Genomic DNA, 18,818 nt, shown 5'->3' with positions numbered 1-18,818 from the left:
CACTGCCAAGGAGGCACGTGACACGCACTGTATCAGAAGGAAATTCCAATCCCACCATAACAATTAGTTTTTCTGTATAGCAATCTACGCTGGGGTGCTTTCTGTCGGCTTAGTCCAGATTTTATTTCCACAGTAAATCTGCAGGATTGAACTTGAAGGATTATAATAGATATTAAAAATATTATTTGTATTTATTTATACGTATTTTGGGACCTGTTATTGAAGATGTTCTTTTGGCTGCGGGCAAACCAACCTCGTATGAATAGGTAGAGCACCCGGGATCACTGCTGTGAGTAGATGGGCATGTTTACAGCTGCTGAAGAGCAAGACTTCCTCACACATCACATTACACCTTATGTGACTCACCAGTGAACCTTTGAGCAGCTGGTGCATGTGAAGAAAGAGAGGAGAGAGAGTGGGAGAGTCACAGTGAAATGTGGTTGGGGAAAATCGTTCTCACTGAGATGACAGGAATAAATCTCTGTATTAACCTGCTGCCACAACAGTGGAGGAGTGAGAGCCAAAGTGATGATGGCTGTGCACCATTTACTCTGCTCTGCTTTCCTGATTGGCTTGCTGTAGAATATCTACCCATGATACTTTTGTAAAACCCCAAAAAGAACAAATATAAGATGTGAACAGCTACATGATGTATTATAATAGGTTTTCCTTGTATTATAAGCTGGGTTATACATCATTGTATATGGGTTTGGTTATTTCAAGTATAACCCATCTTATTTTGAAATTGCACTGGGAAGGGATCTCTCCATGGTCATTATGGAGGGAGGATCAGCAGCCAAAACACAAACAAACACAGTTTCATTGCCCTTAAGAATGTGTGAATGTTTTATTTTAAATGTCAACCTTTCTTTGAATTATAACAATATGAACAGTAATAATTATCATTTTCTTTACTTATTGCTTTTTCAAGCTTAAGCACAACATGCTTTAAAGGTAAAATATTTACAGAATAAATACAAAAGCAGAAAAACTGTGTGAAGAAACACAACATGTAGGAACATGAGGGCGCATATATCAAGCAGTTCTGAGTCCATACATAAACAGATGGAGGTGCAAAAGAAATCGGTAAGTTATATCTAGCCTTAAGAAGGATGTGGGTAATAGAGATAGGTGTGTATAAAGCAGGTAGTATTGAAGTTACAGTAAGGCAATAACAAAACATACAAACAAACAAATGTAACGGCGGTTATTTATTGTTCATCTGATATTAAAGATAATTTACGGATGATTTATCTTCCCCATAAGCTCCACCCTCATATGTTGGATGCAGCAAAATAACCATAAAATAATTCAAGTATGAGAGATCTCCCTTCGACTTGTTTTTCCTTTATATTTTCAGACCTACCAACAAACCATTTGTCTCCTTTTTATATGTTCAATATTTCAGCTAGATGAAATGTCTCCTTCTATTCTCTTTTCGATTTTGTCATTTGGTGAGTAGTGATTTTGAATCACAATTTTGTATCCTCCTTGATTGGATGGTTTGTCATAGCTGTTTCAACAAGCAAAATTAATCATTATTTTGCCATGGCAAACAAGCAAAAAAGAGTATTAAACCACCAAGATTACTCTAAACTGTTTTAAAATTAGGTAACCAGCTACATTTATTCTCATTTTTTATTAGTAATAGTTTAATGTAACTTGGTATTGCATTATTGTATAAATAATAACGATAGTTAAATAGAGTAAACAATGTAATCAGTGGCGGACTGGCCATCCGGACGAATCCCGATGGGCCGGTACCGAAGTGTGCCGGTAGGGCCACTCCGATCGGCCCACTTCGGTACCGGCAAGGGTGGACTGGCCATCTGAAGTTCTGCTGACAGACTACAGAGGTCCACCATTTCTCCGCAGCGGGGCTCCCCCCGTTGACAGTTGACTAAGTGTAAGACTTTAAAGCGTCAACAACCTATGACAGTTTTTGTAAAAAACATGTGGGAGGCAGAGTGACCTTGACACAAAGGAAAGCCCTGCAAATAAAAAGTCACAGGTTTGATTCTACAGCAAATGTGTAACCCTTGATGCATATTAACATCTCAAAATTACCATTGAATAATTCATTGTCAGGTTCATTAAACAATACTTTTGCTTATAATGCATGCACAGCTTGAAAGAGTACATGAATGTGTCTGTGATGCAGCCTGTTAACATTTCTAGTGAGCTCAAACTTGCTGTGGCTCTCTCTCAGTCTGTCTGGGCATGTGCAGAGAGGCACTGCAGTGCTGCACTGTGAAAAGAGAGAAAGACGGAGAGAGGGGAGTTATGACAGGGTGCTCGTGCCCTGCAATATTCTCGTTGTCACCCCATGTGTTGAAAGAGCATGAAGAGGATAAAACGGGCTATATTTGTGAATATTCCACTACTGCAACCCCAAAACTATCACATCCAATGTTAGCAATAGTTCTGCTCCACCCTTAACCTTTTTAACCTCTTGTAGAGATCTCAGAAGACAGCTCCTTAATCAAAAGAAACAACCAAGTTCCATCAGACAGTTTTATTGGCTTGTTTTTCTTCCCAACAAACCTCTAGCAACTGTGTCCATTCTCCCTGGATCACTTTTTCATCCATCTGATCTCATTTCAGGTCCATTTGCTTTCCCTAACACGGGAGTAGATGGGGCAAGAGGTTTACTTGATGTGACTTTGTTAAGTGAAAAAGAAATAGTCCACATGTGCTCTAACGAATCCTTCTAGGTCAGCGAAACAACACTAATGCTGGTTTGGTAAACAACGAGAACAGAAAAAGAATGTTGTGAGATCATGGTGTTTGATTGAAATATTCTTAAAGTTTATTATGTGGAAACCAGATGCACAAAAACAAAGGACCAATTAAAGCAATTATGCCAACACTCCCAGTCCTAGCAAACCATCTTTAACCACTTAAACCCAGAAACTAAGACAGCATAATAAAACGAATTTATCTAAAACAGCCAACAAAGTGCATGATGAACACAGTAAGGGGTAAAAAGGCTTCCTTTATTATTTGTTGCTTCCAGGAAATTGATGCCCATTATTTCATATCCATAAGGCAGAGGATGTTTCCAGACATTGTTTTGAGGATATTAACCCTGCAGCTTTGACACAGTATTAGCCTGCAACCTTAATTGTGCTGTTGAAGGCATGATCATTCTCTGCCTCTCGGGCTGCTGAGGCATCAAACAGGTGGAACAAAAATGGCACAGCATGTGCACCTCAGAGTCGTGACGCACCCTGGTATTACTAAAAGCTGTCATCCATTTTGTGGGCAATGATGACGGTGGTGGCGAAAGAGGTAGGGGTGCTATCTCTTGGTTGAAAGGGCCATCAAGTGGCCAGGAACTGAACTGCAACCTCAGACGGTGGCTGAGGCTTAAGAGGCTCTGATGTAATGAAGCAGGTGGATCGGTGAAACACTGCTTTCCCTTCCACTGAAATGGTCATGCTTGAGCAGGCTCAAGGTGCTATTTTTCTGGTAATTGATATTGTAACAGGTACAATTTCCTTTTCAATAGAAAAAGGAAACCATTAATGTGAGAGGAAATTCGATTTTACGTTTCACCTGATTACACATTCTGACCAGTGTTATATTCTGAATAAAGGTAAATCATACCTAAATGACCTCACAGTTTGAAAAGCTACCATAGTGGCTGTAAGTGACACCGCAGTTCTCCTGTTTCACTGGGATATCCTTTACAGGCTCTCCAGTTATCTGCTTTCCAACTCCCTGTAATGTCATACTGCATTCCTGAGAAACTGAAGAACTTTTGGATTCTGCAAGTTTTATCTTCAGGAGGAAGGTATACATTGCATGCCCAGGATGTGGACGTTAAAAGGCTTTACATAATGTATCACAGCATTCAACTGCCTAACAAGCTCTGTTCAGAGAGTCTGCATGTGGCACCTTCTTCAACACACACCTGATTAGCCTTTATCAATATACTAATATATGCTTGTTATGATGTGTGTTTATGATTGTGTTATTTTATAGTATATGGTTTCCTGTATGCTTGTTGATGTTCTTTTGATCATCTTTCATGCTATTTTTGTAAAGCAAATCGATTTAATGTCAATAAAGTTTTCCTTCAGTCATTCATTCTTTTATTTTGTTCCTTTCATTCAGTAAACAGTTTTTCACTGCAGATCAGGCTTACTGTTAGAGGTCACACAAAGGTCATGGGCAATTCTAAATGATAGTCAACAACATATTGGGGGAACATCTTTCTTGTACAGTATACCTTTCAAAAAAAATTATTTAAATAATGAGCAAGTTAGTATGGTGAGTTTGGGTTTACAGAGCATGTAAGTTACTGCTTAGTAGTTCCTGCTGATGCTCTTGAATTGTATACCTGTCTTATTATTTTAGCTTGTTTCAAATTGTTTTCTATTTGCTTTTTAAATGAATGACAACATTTCCAATAGGGGCCCAATTTGGCCAGGGGCAGCACAGGATGGAATATAACCCCTTGGCCACAAAATAACATTCATACTTGAAACCAAAGCGGCCAAGCTAACCTGATATCGTTTCTTATGGATTAAGCTCCAAAGTTATATATAGTATCCTTAACTTTTCACAATTGAACTCAGTATATTTCAACTTTGGTAAAGCCACTGTTAAAATGAAAATTAGTCAGATTTATTTAACTGAAACACGGGAATGAATAGAGTTGTATCCAAATCATGACTTCTCACATTATTATCATAGTAGAGAAGGTTTGCACTTGTTCTTGTAGTTATTTTAATATGTATCTATTTTTATTATTGAGGAGTTATTTCAGTAACAGCCACGTGGTGGTAGCAGAGAGCAGACGTAATGACGCACAGAGAGCTCGTGGGGTGAAATATGGGGTAAAAGTAACTGCTCCGTTCCTGTCACTTTCACCGGTTTAACAAAGAACATAAAAGGTATGTTTATGTTTCAGAAAACTTCTTTGCTAAAATATGCTTAAGGGAGCATTACAAAAAATATGTATTTGTATTTACGTGGTTAAACCATAGGCTTATACACAGGCAGACAATTTATGAGCCAGTTTTCAGTCAAGTTTTACCGTAACACTAACAACAGTCGCAGTTACTTGCAAATTGTCGACTAAAACGTTATGTTGTCAAAGATAAAAGTCATAAGTATTTATTTTCTCCAAACCTTTACTATGTAGTGAACATATTGACTGCGCTGCGGTATCTTGGCATGACCTGTCAAAAGTAGGCTACGGAGTTGGGGAAATTAAACTAGCCGCTGTAGTGACAGTTCATTCAGTCGGCAGCACGAGGAGTGGGAGGGTCTCGCGCGCGCTGCTAACCACTACTCCCTGAAGCTGTAGCAGTGAGGAGTAATCAGTACACGTGTGGATTACTGTCAGCAGCACCCAGGTGTCTGGACCGATGAGATGATACTAAACCACAACAGGAGTCCTCTTCTGCTCGCCGTCACCTGCATGTACATCTCAGGAGGTCTGCTCTGGTCCTACCAAGAGGAGGATGCCAGTGACGGGTAATTATTTGCAGCACACAAACTTGCATAAGGTTAGAGAAAAATGTCTCACTTTAAAATGTTTTCTTTCACAGTGAAGAGTGCTCAGAGAATAAGATTTCCACGACAAAGTACCCCTGCCTGAAGCCGAGTGGAGAAGTTACAACATGTTACAGGTAAGGGAGGAATGTAGTTATTGTTCAACTTAATAGAGTTATAATGCTGTGAAATGATCAAGCTGCAGACTTAGTTTGCAGAGGAGAAAGCATTGGATATTACACTTAAGTAGTTATAGCTTACTACAACTTAAATTTCACTGAAATCCATAATTATAAGCATCAAAATATTCTTAAAGTAGAAGTACTCATTATGCAGAATGTCCCATTTCAAATGATTATGTGATTGCAATATCATTTTTTGTTGCATTAATGTGTTCATCATTTTAATGTGGCAGATGGTAAAAGTGGAGCCTATTTTAATGACTCTATATACTGTCAGGTTACTTGTGAAGTTGTCCTTGGGGCTCAATTAGCAGTAAATGGAAGTACTCAAGTTAAGTTACCTCAGAATTATACTTAAATACAATAATTTAATACATGTAATTAGTTACCTTTTACCACTGATATTTATGTTCACAAAAATTATTTCAAAATATTACTCTACGTGATGTTAATTATAACTTTTTAATAGTCATTTAAATATTCAGAGCATGAATGTTGATTAGATGGTGCTTGGTTGCTGTGTTCACAAACGTTTATTGCCTGAGACTGCTTATAACTTTAAAACTAAATAAGCAAACATCCTCCAATGTTTATTTTTACAGTTGACGTGGTTTACTTGTGATTATTTTTCAATGAATTTAATTTCTGTCGGATGTTTAAATGAGTTATAAAATGTCTGCTTCCTAAAAAGGCTTTTGCAGATATAAAAATAGCTCCATGAAGACTTTAGAGTTATTAAATAATAAGGTATCTAATGGATTTCAGGGATTTTATGGGATACCCGGGTGGATTTCCCTCCTAATCATCCTTTGTGAACATCAGAGTTCATAGCAATCTAAATATTCAGAAGCCTTCAGATTGGATTAATATGCTTTGACACTGGCTTTAATGATCAGAGTTCAGAGACACCGTGGACACAGCGTCTCCGTGCAGCAACACTCCTGTCAGAGGACACGGATTAAGTTGTTAGAACCTAATCTGTCTTCATTTCAAGGGGCCACCTCAGAGCTATATTGAAAACAACTTGTTACTACTGACTTTAAAGGGCTAGTTGGTTACAAAATATATCCACTGTTTGTTTCCTTTAAGGGGTTTTCAAAGTGTGGGAAGGTGAGCCTCCCCTCAGAGAACATAAGAACAGCCGTGCCCCCCGTCCCAATTATTATTGCTATTATTATTGTTGTTGTTGCTATAATGCAGGGGTATTATTATCCAGTGGAATGCCCTTACCTACTGGCCCAGTTAAATCAAAGTGGTTACTTTTTTTTGGCTGGGCAGTGCAGTTTTACACACCGTCTTATTTGACTTTCTCAGGACTTGAAACTGTTTTTTGGGGGCAGACCCCACAAAGAAAAAAATATATTTACACACGTAAGGTCATCATCAAACAGTTTTTTATGCTCATCGAGTCATCCGTGAGCAGAGCATCAAGTTGGCATGCCTATAACAGCTGAATGCTGCGATTACCATTTGTTCAGCAAAACGCCTGACAAACTGATTAAGATCCAAAGCTTTAGTGCGTTTTGATTCAATGCTGAGTACAGCCAAACTTGACAGTCTCTTCTCTGTCATTGTAGACCGCTAATACCTCATTTCTCCGTCTACTTGGGTCCGAATGCTTCTCGTTTTGCGCCGTCCCCCCGTTCAAATGAAATCGCCGGCAATCACATTTCCACGCTCGCGCCAGGGGAGGGGTTACAAGACTCAACGTGCTGCATTCACTTGCACTCGGACATTAGGGATTTTCTCTCATAAATGTCCGATGAGCCACAACTTTTATTTCAAAACAAAGCTGCCAACCGGGGTGGCAGCTGGGGTGGCAAGGCTATTTTTAGGGTGGCAGTTGCCACCCCATGCCACCGCGGTAGATCCGCCCCTGCTTGACCGGTATACTTGCTTTTGATCAAAGTCAATGCGGAAAACCCGCACTCACACATGTAGGCGGAGGTGAAGGGAATGAGCACTTTTACAGCCTTTTTGGCGAGGTGGGGGAACTCTGTCTCCACAGACAGCCAAAAGTGTGCAAGTGACGTTTTCTGCCAGATGCTGTCTCCTCTCTCACTTTAGGTAACTTCACTAAAAATCGATCCATGTTGCCGCTCGCATAAAGTTAGCTGAAGTTAACTAGCTGAAAGTCTCGTTATTTTTTTCTCACGCTGCGCCTCCCCTGAAGCTCCCCCCAGGGAGGCGCGCCTCACACTTTGAAAACCGCTGCTTTAAGGTATTTGTATTGATTTTGGTGCAGGAAATATTTACAGCAACAACATTTGACAAATGCCTGTTGCCTTTTTGATGGATACAAGCTGAAAGTTGAATCATTTTCTCAAGAAATTCTACTTGACAATTGTCAATCACCCAACTCCCCCACACATGATGGACACCTAGTAAATGCTGAAACACAACTTTGCGGGAATGCAGTGCTTTTTATTCGGGGAACTCATTTCTAACGAGTGTTGTCAATCATCTTGCTTTAAATCTATTTCTGTTCTTCCTTTCCTGGAAAGCCAATTGGAACTAGAGAAATGCCAGATTGTAAAAAAAAAATGTCTTCTGATAAGTTTTCCAAGTGAGGAGAGTGAGGTTTCTTCTCGGTTTTGCTTGACAAACTGCTGGCTGTGGTGCAAGCACACAGTGACATCCTGTTGGATCTATAAATCTCAAACACATTCTTAACATAATCATGTTGGTTTATGGTTGTTGGCTGCAGCCACAGTTGTTTCCCACAATGTTTATTTAAAAGAGCCAAGGCAATAGTTGCATTTCGGTTCACCTGCACGCCATGAGCTGATGACTGCATGAGCTCTTTAATTGTTGGTTAAAAAGTGTTATTGTAGTGCCAAATATTCCAATTAATAATCTGAATTTAACTTGGTGAATGTTTTCTTTGCATACTGCATGTTTGTTTTCAAATTGCAGTCATGTAGTTCAAAGGGAACCAAACTTGAATTGAGTTGGAAAGTTTGAGTTGCCAAAGGAAAATATCGTCCTTTTGGCATTTATTAGGCACTTTGTAGAATAAGAGTGTGTCTGCCATTTTAGAACATTTACTTTTATTCTATTCTATTTAGTTGTTTTATTTGAATGTGTTATATTATTGTCAGAGTTGTAGCTGTGCTTTAGGAGTTAATGGCCCTTAAAAGCTATGGTGCAAAGGTTTTTCTTTGTTTTTATTATTGCAATCACCACCCTGGATATTGAAATAGAAATATGTTAATCTGAACATTACATTACATTGCATTTAGCTGACGCATTTAGCTGACGCTTTTATCCAAAGCGACATACAATAAGTGCATTCGACCAGGAAGATACAACCTTGAAGAAAACAGAATCATATAAGTACATCAGGTTTCATAGAGCCAAACATTTCAAGTGCTACTCAACTGGCTTTAGATAAGCCAGCCCTTTATTAGTATATAAGTGCTTTGTTAGTAATTCAATCGCTCGAAGTGGAGTCTAAAGAGATGAGTTTTCAGTCTGCGCCGGAAGATGTGTAAGCTTTCTGCTGTCCTGATTTCAATGGGGAGCTCATTCCACCATTTTGGAGCCAGGATAGCAAACCCACAAGTTTTTGCTGATGGGAACTTGGGTCCCCCTCGCAGTGCGGGTGCAGCGAGCTGTTTGGCTGATGCAGAGCGGAGTGCACGTGCTGGGGTGTACGGTTTAACCATGTCCTGGATTTAGGAATGGCCAGATCCATTCGCAGCATGGTACGCAAGTACCAGTGTCTTGAAGTGGATTCTAGCAGTTACCGGAAGCCAGTGAAGGGAGCGGAGGAGCGGCGTGTTGTGGGAGAATTTTGGAAGGTTGAAGACCAGACGAGCCGCTGCATTCTGGATGAGCTGCAGATGTCGGATGGCACATGCAGGTAGACCAGCCAGGAGGGAGTTGCAGTAGTCTAGGCGTGAGATGACGAGAGCCTGGACCAGAACCTGCGCTGATTTCTGGGTCAGCTGGGGACGTATCCTCCTGATGTTGTAAAGCGTGTATCTGCAGCAGCGGCTTGTAGCAGCAATGTTTGCAGTGAAGGACAGTTTGTTATCTAGGATCACACCCAGATTCCTTGCAGTCTGAGTCGGGGAAACAACAGAGGTGCCGATGTTCATTGTTAGGTCAAGAGTAGGACAATCTTTTCCCGGAAGGAAAAGTGGTTCAGTCTTGTCAAGGTTGAGCTTGAGGTGATGAGCAGACATCCACCGAGAGATGTCTGCTAGGCAAGCAGAGATGCGTGCGACGACCTGGGTCTCTGAGCGGGGAAAGGACAGAATTAGTTGGGTGTCATCAGCGTAGCAGTGGTATGAAAAACCATGCGGGCTAATGACAGACCCGAGCGAGTTTGTGTACAAGGAGAAGAGGAGGGGACCAAGAACAGAGCCCTGAGGGACCCCTGTAGTTAATTGACAAGGGTCGGACTCGGACCATCTCCAAGTTACCCTGTAGGTGCGGTCTTTGAGGTATGAGGTAAGGAGGGAAAGTGCAGTGCCTGAAACTCCAAGTTCTTGGAGAGTGCGAAGGAGGATCTGATGGTTCACCGTGTCGAATGCAGCAGACAGGTCCAGAAGGATGATGACAGAGGAGAGGGAGGCTGCTTTAGCACTGTGCAGTTCCTCAGAGACAGCAAGGAGAGCAGTTTCTGTTGAGTGACCTGCCTTGAAACCAGACTGGTGCGGATCCAGAAGGTTGTTCTGATGGAGATAACAGGGGAGTTGTTTAAAGACAGCGCGTTCAAGTGTTTTAGACAGGAACGGGAGGAGAGAGACAGGCCTGTAGTTTATAACATCAGACGGGTTGAGAGTGGGTTTCTTTAGGAGAGGGTTTACTCTTGCTTCCTTGAGACTGTTTGGAAAGTGACCAGAAGTTAGAGAAGTGTTGATTAAATGGGTGAGAAACGGTAGAATGTCAGGAGCGATAGTCTGAAGGAGGTTTGAGGGGATAGGGTCCAGAGGACAGGTGGTAGGACGGGCAGAGGTAATGAGGGTAAGAACCTCAATTGGAGAGAGGGGGGAGAAGGAGGTCAGTGTGTGGGTGAAGGGAGGGTCTGCTGACCCAGCGGTGAGTAAAGGTGAGTCAGAAAAAGAAGAGCGAATATCATCAACCTTTTTTTCAAAGTGGTTAACAAAGTCGCTTGACAGGAGGGGGGAGGGGCTTTGGGGGGGTCCAAGAGGGTGGAGAAGATAGAAAATAGTTTTTGGGGATTGGAATAGGAAGATTGGATCTTATCTTGAAAGAAAGTGCTTTTTGCCTGAGAGATGGAAGCAGAGAAAGAGGAGAGGAGAGCCTGATAGGTTAGGAGGTCGTCATGGTGTTTGGATTTCCACCATTTCCGCTCTGCTGCCCGAAGGATGGTTCTATTAGCACGCAGTGCGTCATTTAGCCAGGGAGCAGGAGGGGACTGACGAGCCGGCCGAGATGTGAGAGGACAGAGAGAGTCCAGAGAGGATGAGAGAGTAGAGAGGAGAGTTTCTGCAGCAGAGTTTGGAGGCAGGAGTTGGAACGAATCAGAGGAAGGGAGGGCTGAGAGCACCGATGAGGCAAAGGTAGAGGGGGAGAGGGAACGGAGGTTACGGCGGACAGGTGCAGAATTAGAAGAGATTAGGTTGTTATGTTTGGAAAGGGGTAGAGAGAATGAAATGAAGTGATCGGATGTGTGAAGCGGGTTTACAGTGAGGTTAGAAGTAGTGCAGTTCCTTGAGAATATGAGATCAAGGACATTGCCAGCGTTATGAGTTGGTGGGGATGGAGACAGTGAGAAAGCAAAGGTGGTTAACAGAGATGTTAGTTCGTCTATCTTCCCTGTCTGGAGGTTGAAGTCTCCGAGAAGTACAGCGGGAGGGCCAGTTTCAGGGATGTGTGAGAGGAGATTATCTAATTCCTCCAAGAAGTCCCCCAAGGCGCCTGGTGGACGGTAGAGAACAACAATGGTTAATTGTATAGGATGGGTTACTGTGACGGCATGGAATTCAAAGGTGGAAGGAGTGAAGTTAGGTAGCTTGAAGAGGGAAAAGCTCCAGTTGGGAGAGAGCAGGAGACCAGTGCCACCTCCTCTGCCAGAGGGTCTGGGTGTATGGGAGAAGGAATATGCTGTGGAGAGAGCTGCTGGGGTGGATGTGTTGGATGGAGTAATCCAGGTCTCCGTGAGAGCAAGGAAATCCAGAGACTGCAGGGAAGCGTAGCCAGAGATGAAGTGAGCCTTAGGAACAGCTGACTGGCAGTTCCACAGGCCCCCTGAAACGAGATGTTGGATCTCAGTGGAGCATGTGGGATAGACAAGAGCAGGCCGGTTAAATCGATTAGGAGATACACGGGGCCAGTGATAATTGCGAGAGGACACATGAACAGGAATGGAGAAAATACACATGATTATAGCATGAGGGCTAGAGAACCAAAGAGAATTGAATAAAACAAAAGAAAACACCAGCGATACTTAGCTCAATCAAAGTAGGATTTGCCTCCTCTTTGCCTCCCTCGTGACTCCAACAGGACTCTAATGTCTTTGTCAGTCTTTGACTCCAACAGGACTCCAATGTCTTTGTCAGTCTTTGACTCCAACAGGACTCCAATGTCTTTGTCAGTCTTCGTCTGGCTGAAGCTGAAGCTGACGCTCCAGGAAAGAGCCACCTAAGATGGACACCTGATTGCTGAGTTCTCACAGCTGTGGGGGCACACCCCTCTAATTAGTTAACTCTCTTCAGCTGGTGGGCGACAGCAGAGTGTTCCTGCCTATTGTAATGCAGGGTTGGAGCGCGTGACCCACTGAGACCTGTCTTACAGGTTGAGTTGAGCAGATCTGAGATTTAAAATCTCTCAGAAATCGCCGTTTTAGCTACAATAACTACAGAACAATTATACAGAGTAGAATACATGAAACAGAGAAGTCTATTTAAACAAGAATATAACTTACAGTGATTGCTGAGTCAGTATAGATAGTGTCCTCAGCGGGTCTGGATGCACACTGAACACTTAGTATGTCTTGCTTCTTTAGAGGAATCCTTGTTCTTCTTAACATATTTATGTTCTAGTATACATATACATCCAGCCTTCCCTACACACAGTACTCATCCTTTTCTTTTTTTTACACAATCCCCGTAACACCGCAAATTTCGTTTATTGACTTGTCCTGGTAGCTGGACTTTTGTCCCACTGGAGAACGGTAGCTATTTCCCCGTGTTTCTTGTCTTTATGCTAAGTAAAGCTTATCAGCTGCTGTTTCACACTACAAATGTACCCAGCAAATGTCAGAGTGGCATCAACCTTTTCTTTGCAAGATAACAAATCTTATTTGAAATGTAAGTCTTTGGTAGGACTAGCGGGAGAGGAGAGGACCACTTGAAGACATGTTTAAACAGCCCCCCTTTGACCATGGCATTCCTCTTTGTGCACAGTTTAACGCTCATCTTTGCAGCATTTATCATATTGTGAAAGGGATCAGAGGAGACACCAGAGACCCAGAGAGCATATGTCACAGCCGTCACAGCACAAGAGAAGTAGCAGGGCCTCAGCTGACTCGGACCTATCTGTCTCACTGTCAGTGCAGGCACATTCTCCTCTCTCTGTCTTTCTGGGCTTTTTTATGTGGAGATTGTCACATGTGGGTTTCTTTATAAGGTTTCAGCATTTTCAGGCTTCAAAATATATGCAAATGATTTGCTTGGCTTACAATAAGATGTGAGAGGTTGTGTAGTTTGTTCCAGAAGTTCCACTTACTGTAAATCATGAATGCCTGAGATTGTAAAACAAATACTTTTCAAAAAGCCAAAAAAGGGTCTGATTAAAATGATAAGGTGTGTGCTGTTTGTTCCAGTTTGGCAACATCTTGAGTGCTAAGCGGTCACTGGTGCTGTTGAGTTTTCCAGTGTAGCTCCCAGAGATCAGTTTGAATCAGAATTGACAGTAGCATGGATTATGAACTATTGTCTTTCTGTTGGTGACTTTGTGTTATTAGTATGGCTGGTATGGTGACTGGTAATGCTTACCATTCTCTCGAACCTCACAGTGCATTCTAATCCAAACCACAGTTGCTGTTTAAAACATAAACCCATCACTTTCTGTGTCCAGAGAATGTTGCGGCTTGTGTCACAAAGCAAGATTAGTGACTTGGCTACACTATAACGCTGAGTATAACCTAGAAAACGTTTTTATTTGAGTCCATATTGCAGAGTTGATAGGCTTCCAGGTTTTACTCTAACCTCATAATCCTGCTTTGTGAGACGGACCCCCTGGGGAAAACATACCGGACAGCGGCTGTTATCAAACAGCACATTTGTCACATCATAAACTAGTTTACACTAAATCTATTCATCAGTTGGCAGTACAAAGCAACAGAAAATATATTTATGATATCGTTATACTAAAGATTGATTGTTTTTTTGTTGTTGTGCTGTTAACACAGTAAATTCAGAGCAGATTACTCAAGATGTAGACGTTTTTTTAGCGGCTGAGATAAAGTATCAGATGACATCCCTGAAAATCCAAGATAAGAGCCAGATCCAATGTGTTAACCATCATAGGATGGAGGCACATTAATAACCATTGTTTATAACTTCTCTTGGTGACAAGAGGGTACATGAAACAGTGATTACATTGGCCTGATTTATTGTGTATACGATGTCTGCCTTATACCTTCCCTGTAAAGGAAAAGAAGCAGAGCACAGTGAGGGGCAGTCTTTCACTCTACAGCTGCACCAGTTTTAAATAATTGGTGTGCGACATTTGTAATTGTTGCCTTGTTATCTTTCCAAATAATTCTGGTCTTACTAAGACCCTGAGCTAAGGAATTCAGGGGAAACTCTGGGTTACGCAGTGAGTAAACTGATGATAACATTTCTCCGGCCCCCCTGTGAGACATGTTAGTCATGATACTTCTCATGCACTTGGCATATCCAAACGGCATTGTTTGTGTCCCGTAAATGTCCCTATCAATTCCTTCCAATAAAGTTCAGTGGAATTTGTTCAGAGGTATTTCTTTCGATCTCTTCTCCTCTTTTTACACATTGTATCCTGATGAATCAAGTGGCCCGGGGTTTAACTGTTTGATTTTCCATTGACTGCAAAATGTGAAATGGATTTATATTGTGATTCTGCAGGCAGTATTTTAAACACTCATCAGAGAAATTATTGCTAAAGTCTGATTATTCGACTTGGCGAAAAAGCTTGTCTCCTTAGTTTCAAATCTGGTTTTCACATCAAATTTAAATGTATTCTGCTCCTTGGAATAATCCTCTCAGCTGGACTTCTGTTCCTTCTCCCAAATTCAAATAGCTTTCAACACGAGAAATACACTTGGGGTTCTCTGCTGCCATATTGTCATCCTTCCAGTGAACGTAGCTCCATGAATTGTAGCTGTAAACTGTATTTCAAATATTGTGGCACAGCTTAAGGAGTTCAGCAGACCCCGGTTAGTTAGACCTTGTCCTTTTGGGCTACTGCAGCTGATACTGCTACTATGAGCCCTGATTTATGGACAGCATACAAGTGGCATCTTTATGGGGAATTTCTTGGTGGAAAAACATGTAACTCAGGAAAGCCCCCATGTTATATTGTTACTCAATGCACTTCAACTGAGCCATGGGCACACATCCAGTATTGTAGCGTAGATATTTAATAAGGTTGGAAACTTTTCAAATAGATACCAAATTATGCTCATTCTGAGGCTCTCATTGAACTTATACAATAGTTTTCCATTTATAATTTGTCATTAAACACAGGGGTTATTCCAGGATAAAATAATAAAAACCCTCTGCAGGTAAACAGATGATTGCAGTTGAACAAGAGGACAAATATTAGGCAATACATTTTTTTACTATTGGTCTTACACATTCGCTCTAGGTGTTTTTCATTAGTTACAAGCCCAATTATCAACCACCTCCGGTGCTACTGGAAATGCGTCAGAGGATCATTCTTGATAAATATGCTTGTCAAATCTTGTTTGTACAGACAAATCAGCAGGATAACATTAGTGTTACTAGTTAGACGCTTATCCAAAGCAACTTACATACTCAATACTGTGGGCAATCCCCACAGCTGCAATTTGGGGCGAAGTGTCTTGTCCAGGGACACAACGACATGCTGACTGCGGTGGGGTTTGAACCTGTGCCCCCCTGATCCGAACACCAACGCACTAGTCCACTGCGCCACAGCCTCCCTATAATAATATAGGATAATTCATCTCAAAAGATTTTTAAAGATATCACTAAAGCTAAACAGAAACCAAAAATACACTTGCTGTAGCTGTTCTCTTGTAAAAAGCCTTTGTAGTGGTTTCCACTGTAAACACAAGTACTATGTGGCAAAGTAGGAATATTTTTAGATGTATTTACTAACAGAGTTTTCTGATTTAGTTCAAAACACAAATTGCCTTAAGGAATGAAAACATTGTAAGCAACGTGCAGTTATGCATTTTGAGAAGACAGAATGCACCAAAAGAAGTCAACTGAGGAAGGAGTCTGGAATAAGTCCAAACTGTTTCTCAACACCCCTTGTGAGTGAAACAGAGTGTACCGGAATAAACCTCAGTAGATGCAGAAAGAGATAACAGCTGACAATCATGCCAATCAAAAATGCCTGAAATGATTTACGGTTCCTGGCACTGATCCCCAGCATTGTGTTACTTTTGACTGAATAATAAAAGTAAATGTGCTTGTTAAAGGTAATCCATTACATTGCATAAGAAACTCTATTATTAAAAGGCATTACAAGTGTGTATTTACAAACTGCGGAACACATGTGCTAAAGAACCAACACAACCATAAGACTGGGGTTTGATTCATACCAAACTCATCATAAACTGTATCCCAGAAATGATACCTAATGTCTGGTAAAAAAAAAAGAAACATCAACATCTGTTTTCTATCAATTTTGAGAGAGAGGATGTAGCCTGTTAACTGAAGTAGACTGTGTAACAGAGGCTGTACTGTAGAGTTGACATGCACCTTCGGTGTTACTCTTCAATGACAGCTCCCGCACAGCTGAATGTGGAAAGTGTCTCACGCAGACGAAGTCAGCTGTGGGACTAAGCTTATGTTCACCGTCTGTCTGATTGAAAATACTATAAAATCTGTAATGAAATACTAGAAAAAACGTTGTCTTTTTGTTGACTCGTAGAGGAGTCAGCAACTTTACTCTTAGTGCTGACCAGGTGCAGAATCGTCCTTCTGACAATCTTTCCTTTCATTCTCCAAGATAGGTCAATTTGATGAATCATGAACAGAACAAATACACTTGAAGATAAAGGGGTGGTTGATTGAACAGTGTTTCCTCACATCTCTTTCCAAAATAACACATTATGTTTGTAATTGCAATCCAAACCACACAGATAAGAGTTTTCTGATCTGGCGCCTTTAACAGCATTAGACAAAAACATGACAAACGACTGTTTGGAAAAGTAAACCTGTGTTACAATCCGATAAGGCTATGGTAAATGTGGTTACATTTAAGTATGAACACAACTTTGTTTGGCAAGGGTTTAAGGTTAGAGTACCTTCATCAGAGAAGCAGTGATAATGTTGTTTTGATTGATCTACTCAGGCAAGAGTCATTATTACTTCTCAGGCTGCTGGAGGGACTTTGCACCTAAAAGAAAATATATGTTGGTTCTGGGACAAGTTTTCAAACAACTGATACTGTCAAATTCATACTGTCAATTACAGTAAAGTGTCATTTATCCAGTGTATCATTGTTTTTTTTTTAACTTAATTTCAGACAACAGTGTAAGTGGATGGATCATCCTGTGGCCTCTGAATTTAGCTCGGATCATTTTCAGTCCTGGTGGAGATGATAAAAATACACAATATCAGTCACGCATCAACTTTATTTATGGTTATCAGTTATTTCAGAAAATGCCTGTGCTTGAATACATCAAATATTGCTCTGTCTTCCTGTCCCATAAAAATATTGTAATATAATATGTTATAATTCAAAGCACATGCACTAATAGAGTCACTTATTATTGTGCGTCACTTTAATGGTGTCACACTTTGCAGGATATTGTTGTGAACTATATTGTTACAGAAGTCGAGCCAATTGGTGGTGAGTAATTTCTGCAGGTCCGGTCATTAATACATGAGTGTGCTGCTGGAAGTTCTCACAGTCACTGCTGAACTATGTTGTGAGTGGGAGGTGGAGGAAGGTTTTTTAAAGTGATTTACATTCGTCATTCATCTTTGCTCCCATAGGGGGTGATATGTTACAAAACATTTTAACAAAATATATTTGATTTTAAATGAGATGTAAAAGAGGTGTTTAGCCAAAGTCTTGTCAACAACTTCAGTGAAGTGGTGACATGGCCTATTCGGTAAAGGATGTTACCCCATCCTGTTCTTTAGAGGAAGATGCAGTGAAGTGTAAGTGATGGTCGTGAGAGCACGGGAGAACATGTTAGTGTAAAGGAGCATTCCTGAGTGACAGATGTGGAGCACAAGCAGCAGCAAACATCCTCTCTCTCTCCTCTTATTTATTTGTTTTCATGAACTCATGTGGTGTGTTGGAAATATACATAGAATACATTTCCGTAACTTGGCTTTTGGAATAATTCATTAATGTTGATTTAACCAAAACTAACACCAGGACAATAAATATGCTCGAAAATCTTTTCAACTTCTGTTTTATTTATTTTCTGTGTTATTTTTCTTTCTTAAAATGATTAGTATTCGGTTATTTCTTTCAGATAAAAAAAAAAAAAAATGCTTACATTTTCAGTTATGCAGTGCTGTCAGAGAGTCATTTAATTGGGTTCCTTACAAATGCATTTTGCCATCTGTTTCCATTTGGATAGAAGACAGTAATATGAAACATGCCTTTGCTGTAAAGACCATGACTTTGAGTGTTCTCACTTTATAAAAAATGTGTTATCAGAAAAGTTTGACAACTGTTGTTTAAATGATTTATACCTGCTGCCCAGAGTACACATTATTCAACACCTTACAGTAGTTTTTCTGTATTTGCTGCACGGCTGTGAATGGAGATGGATATTCTACATTTGTCAAAGCCTTCACCTCTTCAAAGGCTTGTACAGGCTGTGGGGTAGCTGGATATCTACTGTAAATGGGAAAAGGAATGACCATAAATCAAATGTGTAACTAGTGAATCCATATGGCCTCTTTTCACCTATAGTGCACTTTGAAATAGCTTAATGTCATA

At 40.8% G+C, this 18,818-nt stretch overlaps 1 protein-coding gene across 8 annotated transcripts in view; it reads left to right on the top strand.

The window, feature by feature from the left end:
- ccbe1 (collagen and calcium binding EGF domains 1) overlaps window positions 1-18,818 on the top strand; it is a 63,891-nt gene that overhangs the window by 18,059 nt on the left and 27,014 nt on the right. For 7 of the 8 annotated variants that reach the window (XR_013803746.1, XR_013803747.1, XR_013803748.1 and 4 more), the window contains 2 exons: window positions 5,360-5,487; window positions 5,562-5,642. Coding sequence is in view for 3 of the 8 variants with exons in the window: in XM_079656953.1 (XP_079513079.1) it covers window positions 5,360-5,487; window positions 5,562-5,642 (209 nt within the window). In the remaining 5 variants the exon portion in view is untranslated. Of the gene's footprint in view, window positions 1-4,817; window positions 4,902-5,359; window positions 5,488-5,561; window positions 5,643-18,818 lie in introns of those variants that run through there. The other variant, XR_013803750.1, reaches the window with a different exon arrangement.

This window comes from Notothenia rossii, assembly GCF_949606895.1.
Source record: "Notothenia rossii genome assembly, chromosome: 11".
Classification (NCBI taxonomy): domain Eukaryota; kingdom Metazoa; phylum Chordata; class Actinopteri; order Perciformes; family Nototheniidae; genus Notothenia; species Notothenia rossii.
This window is presented reverse-complemented; position numbering and strand designations above follow the sequence as displayed.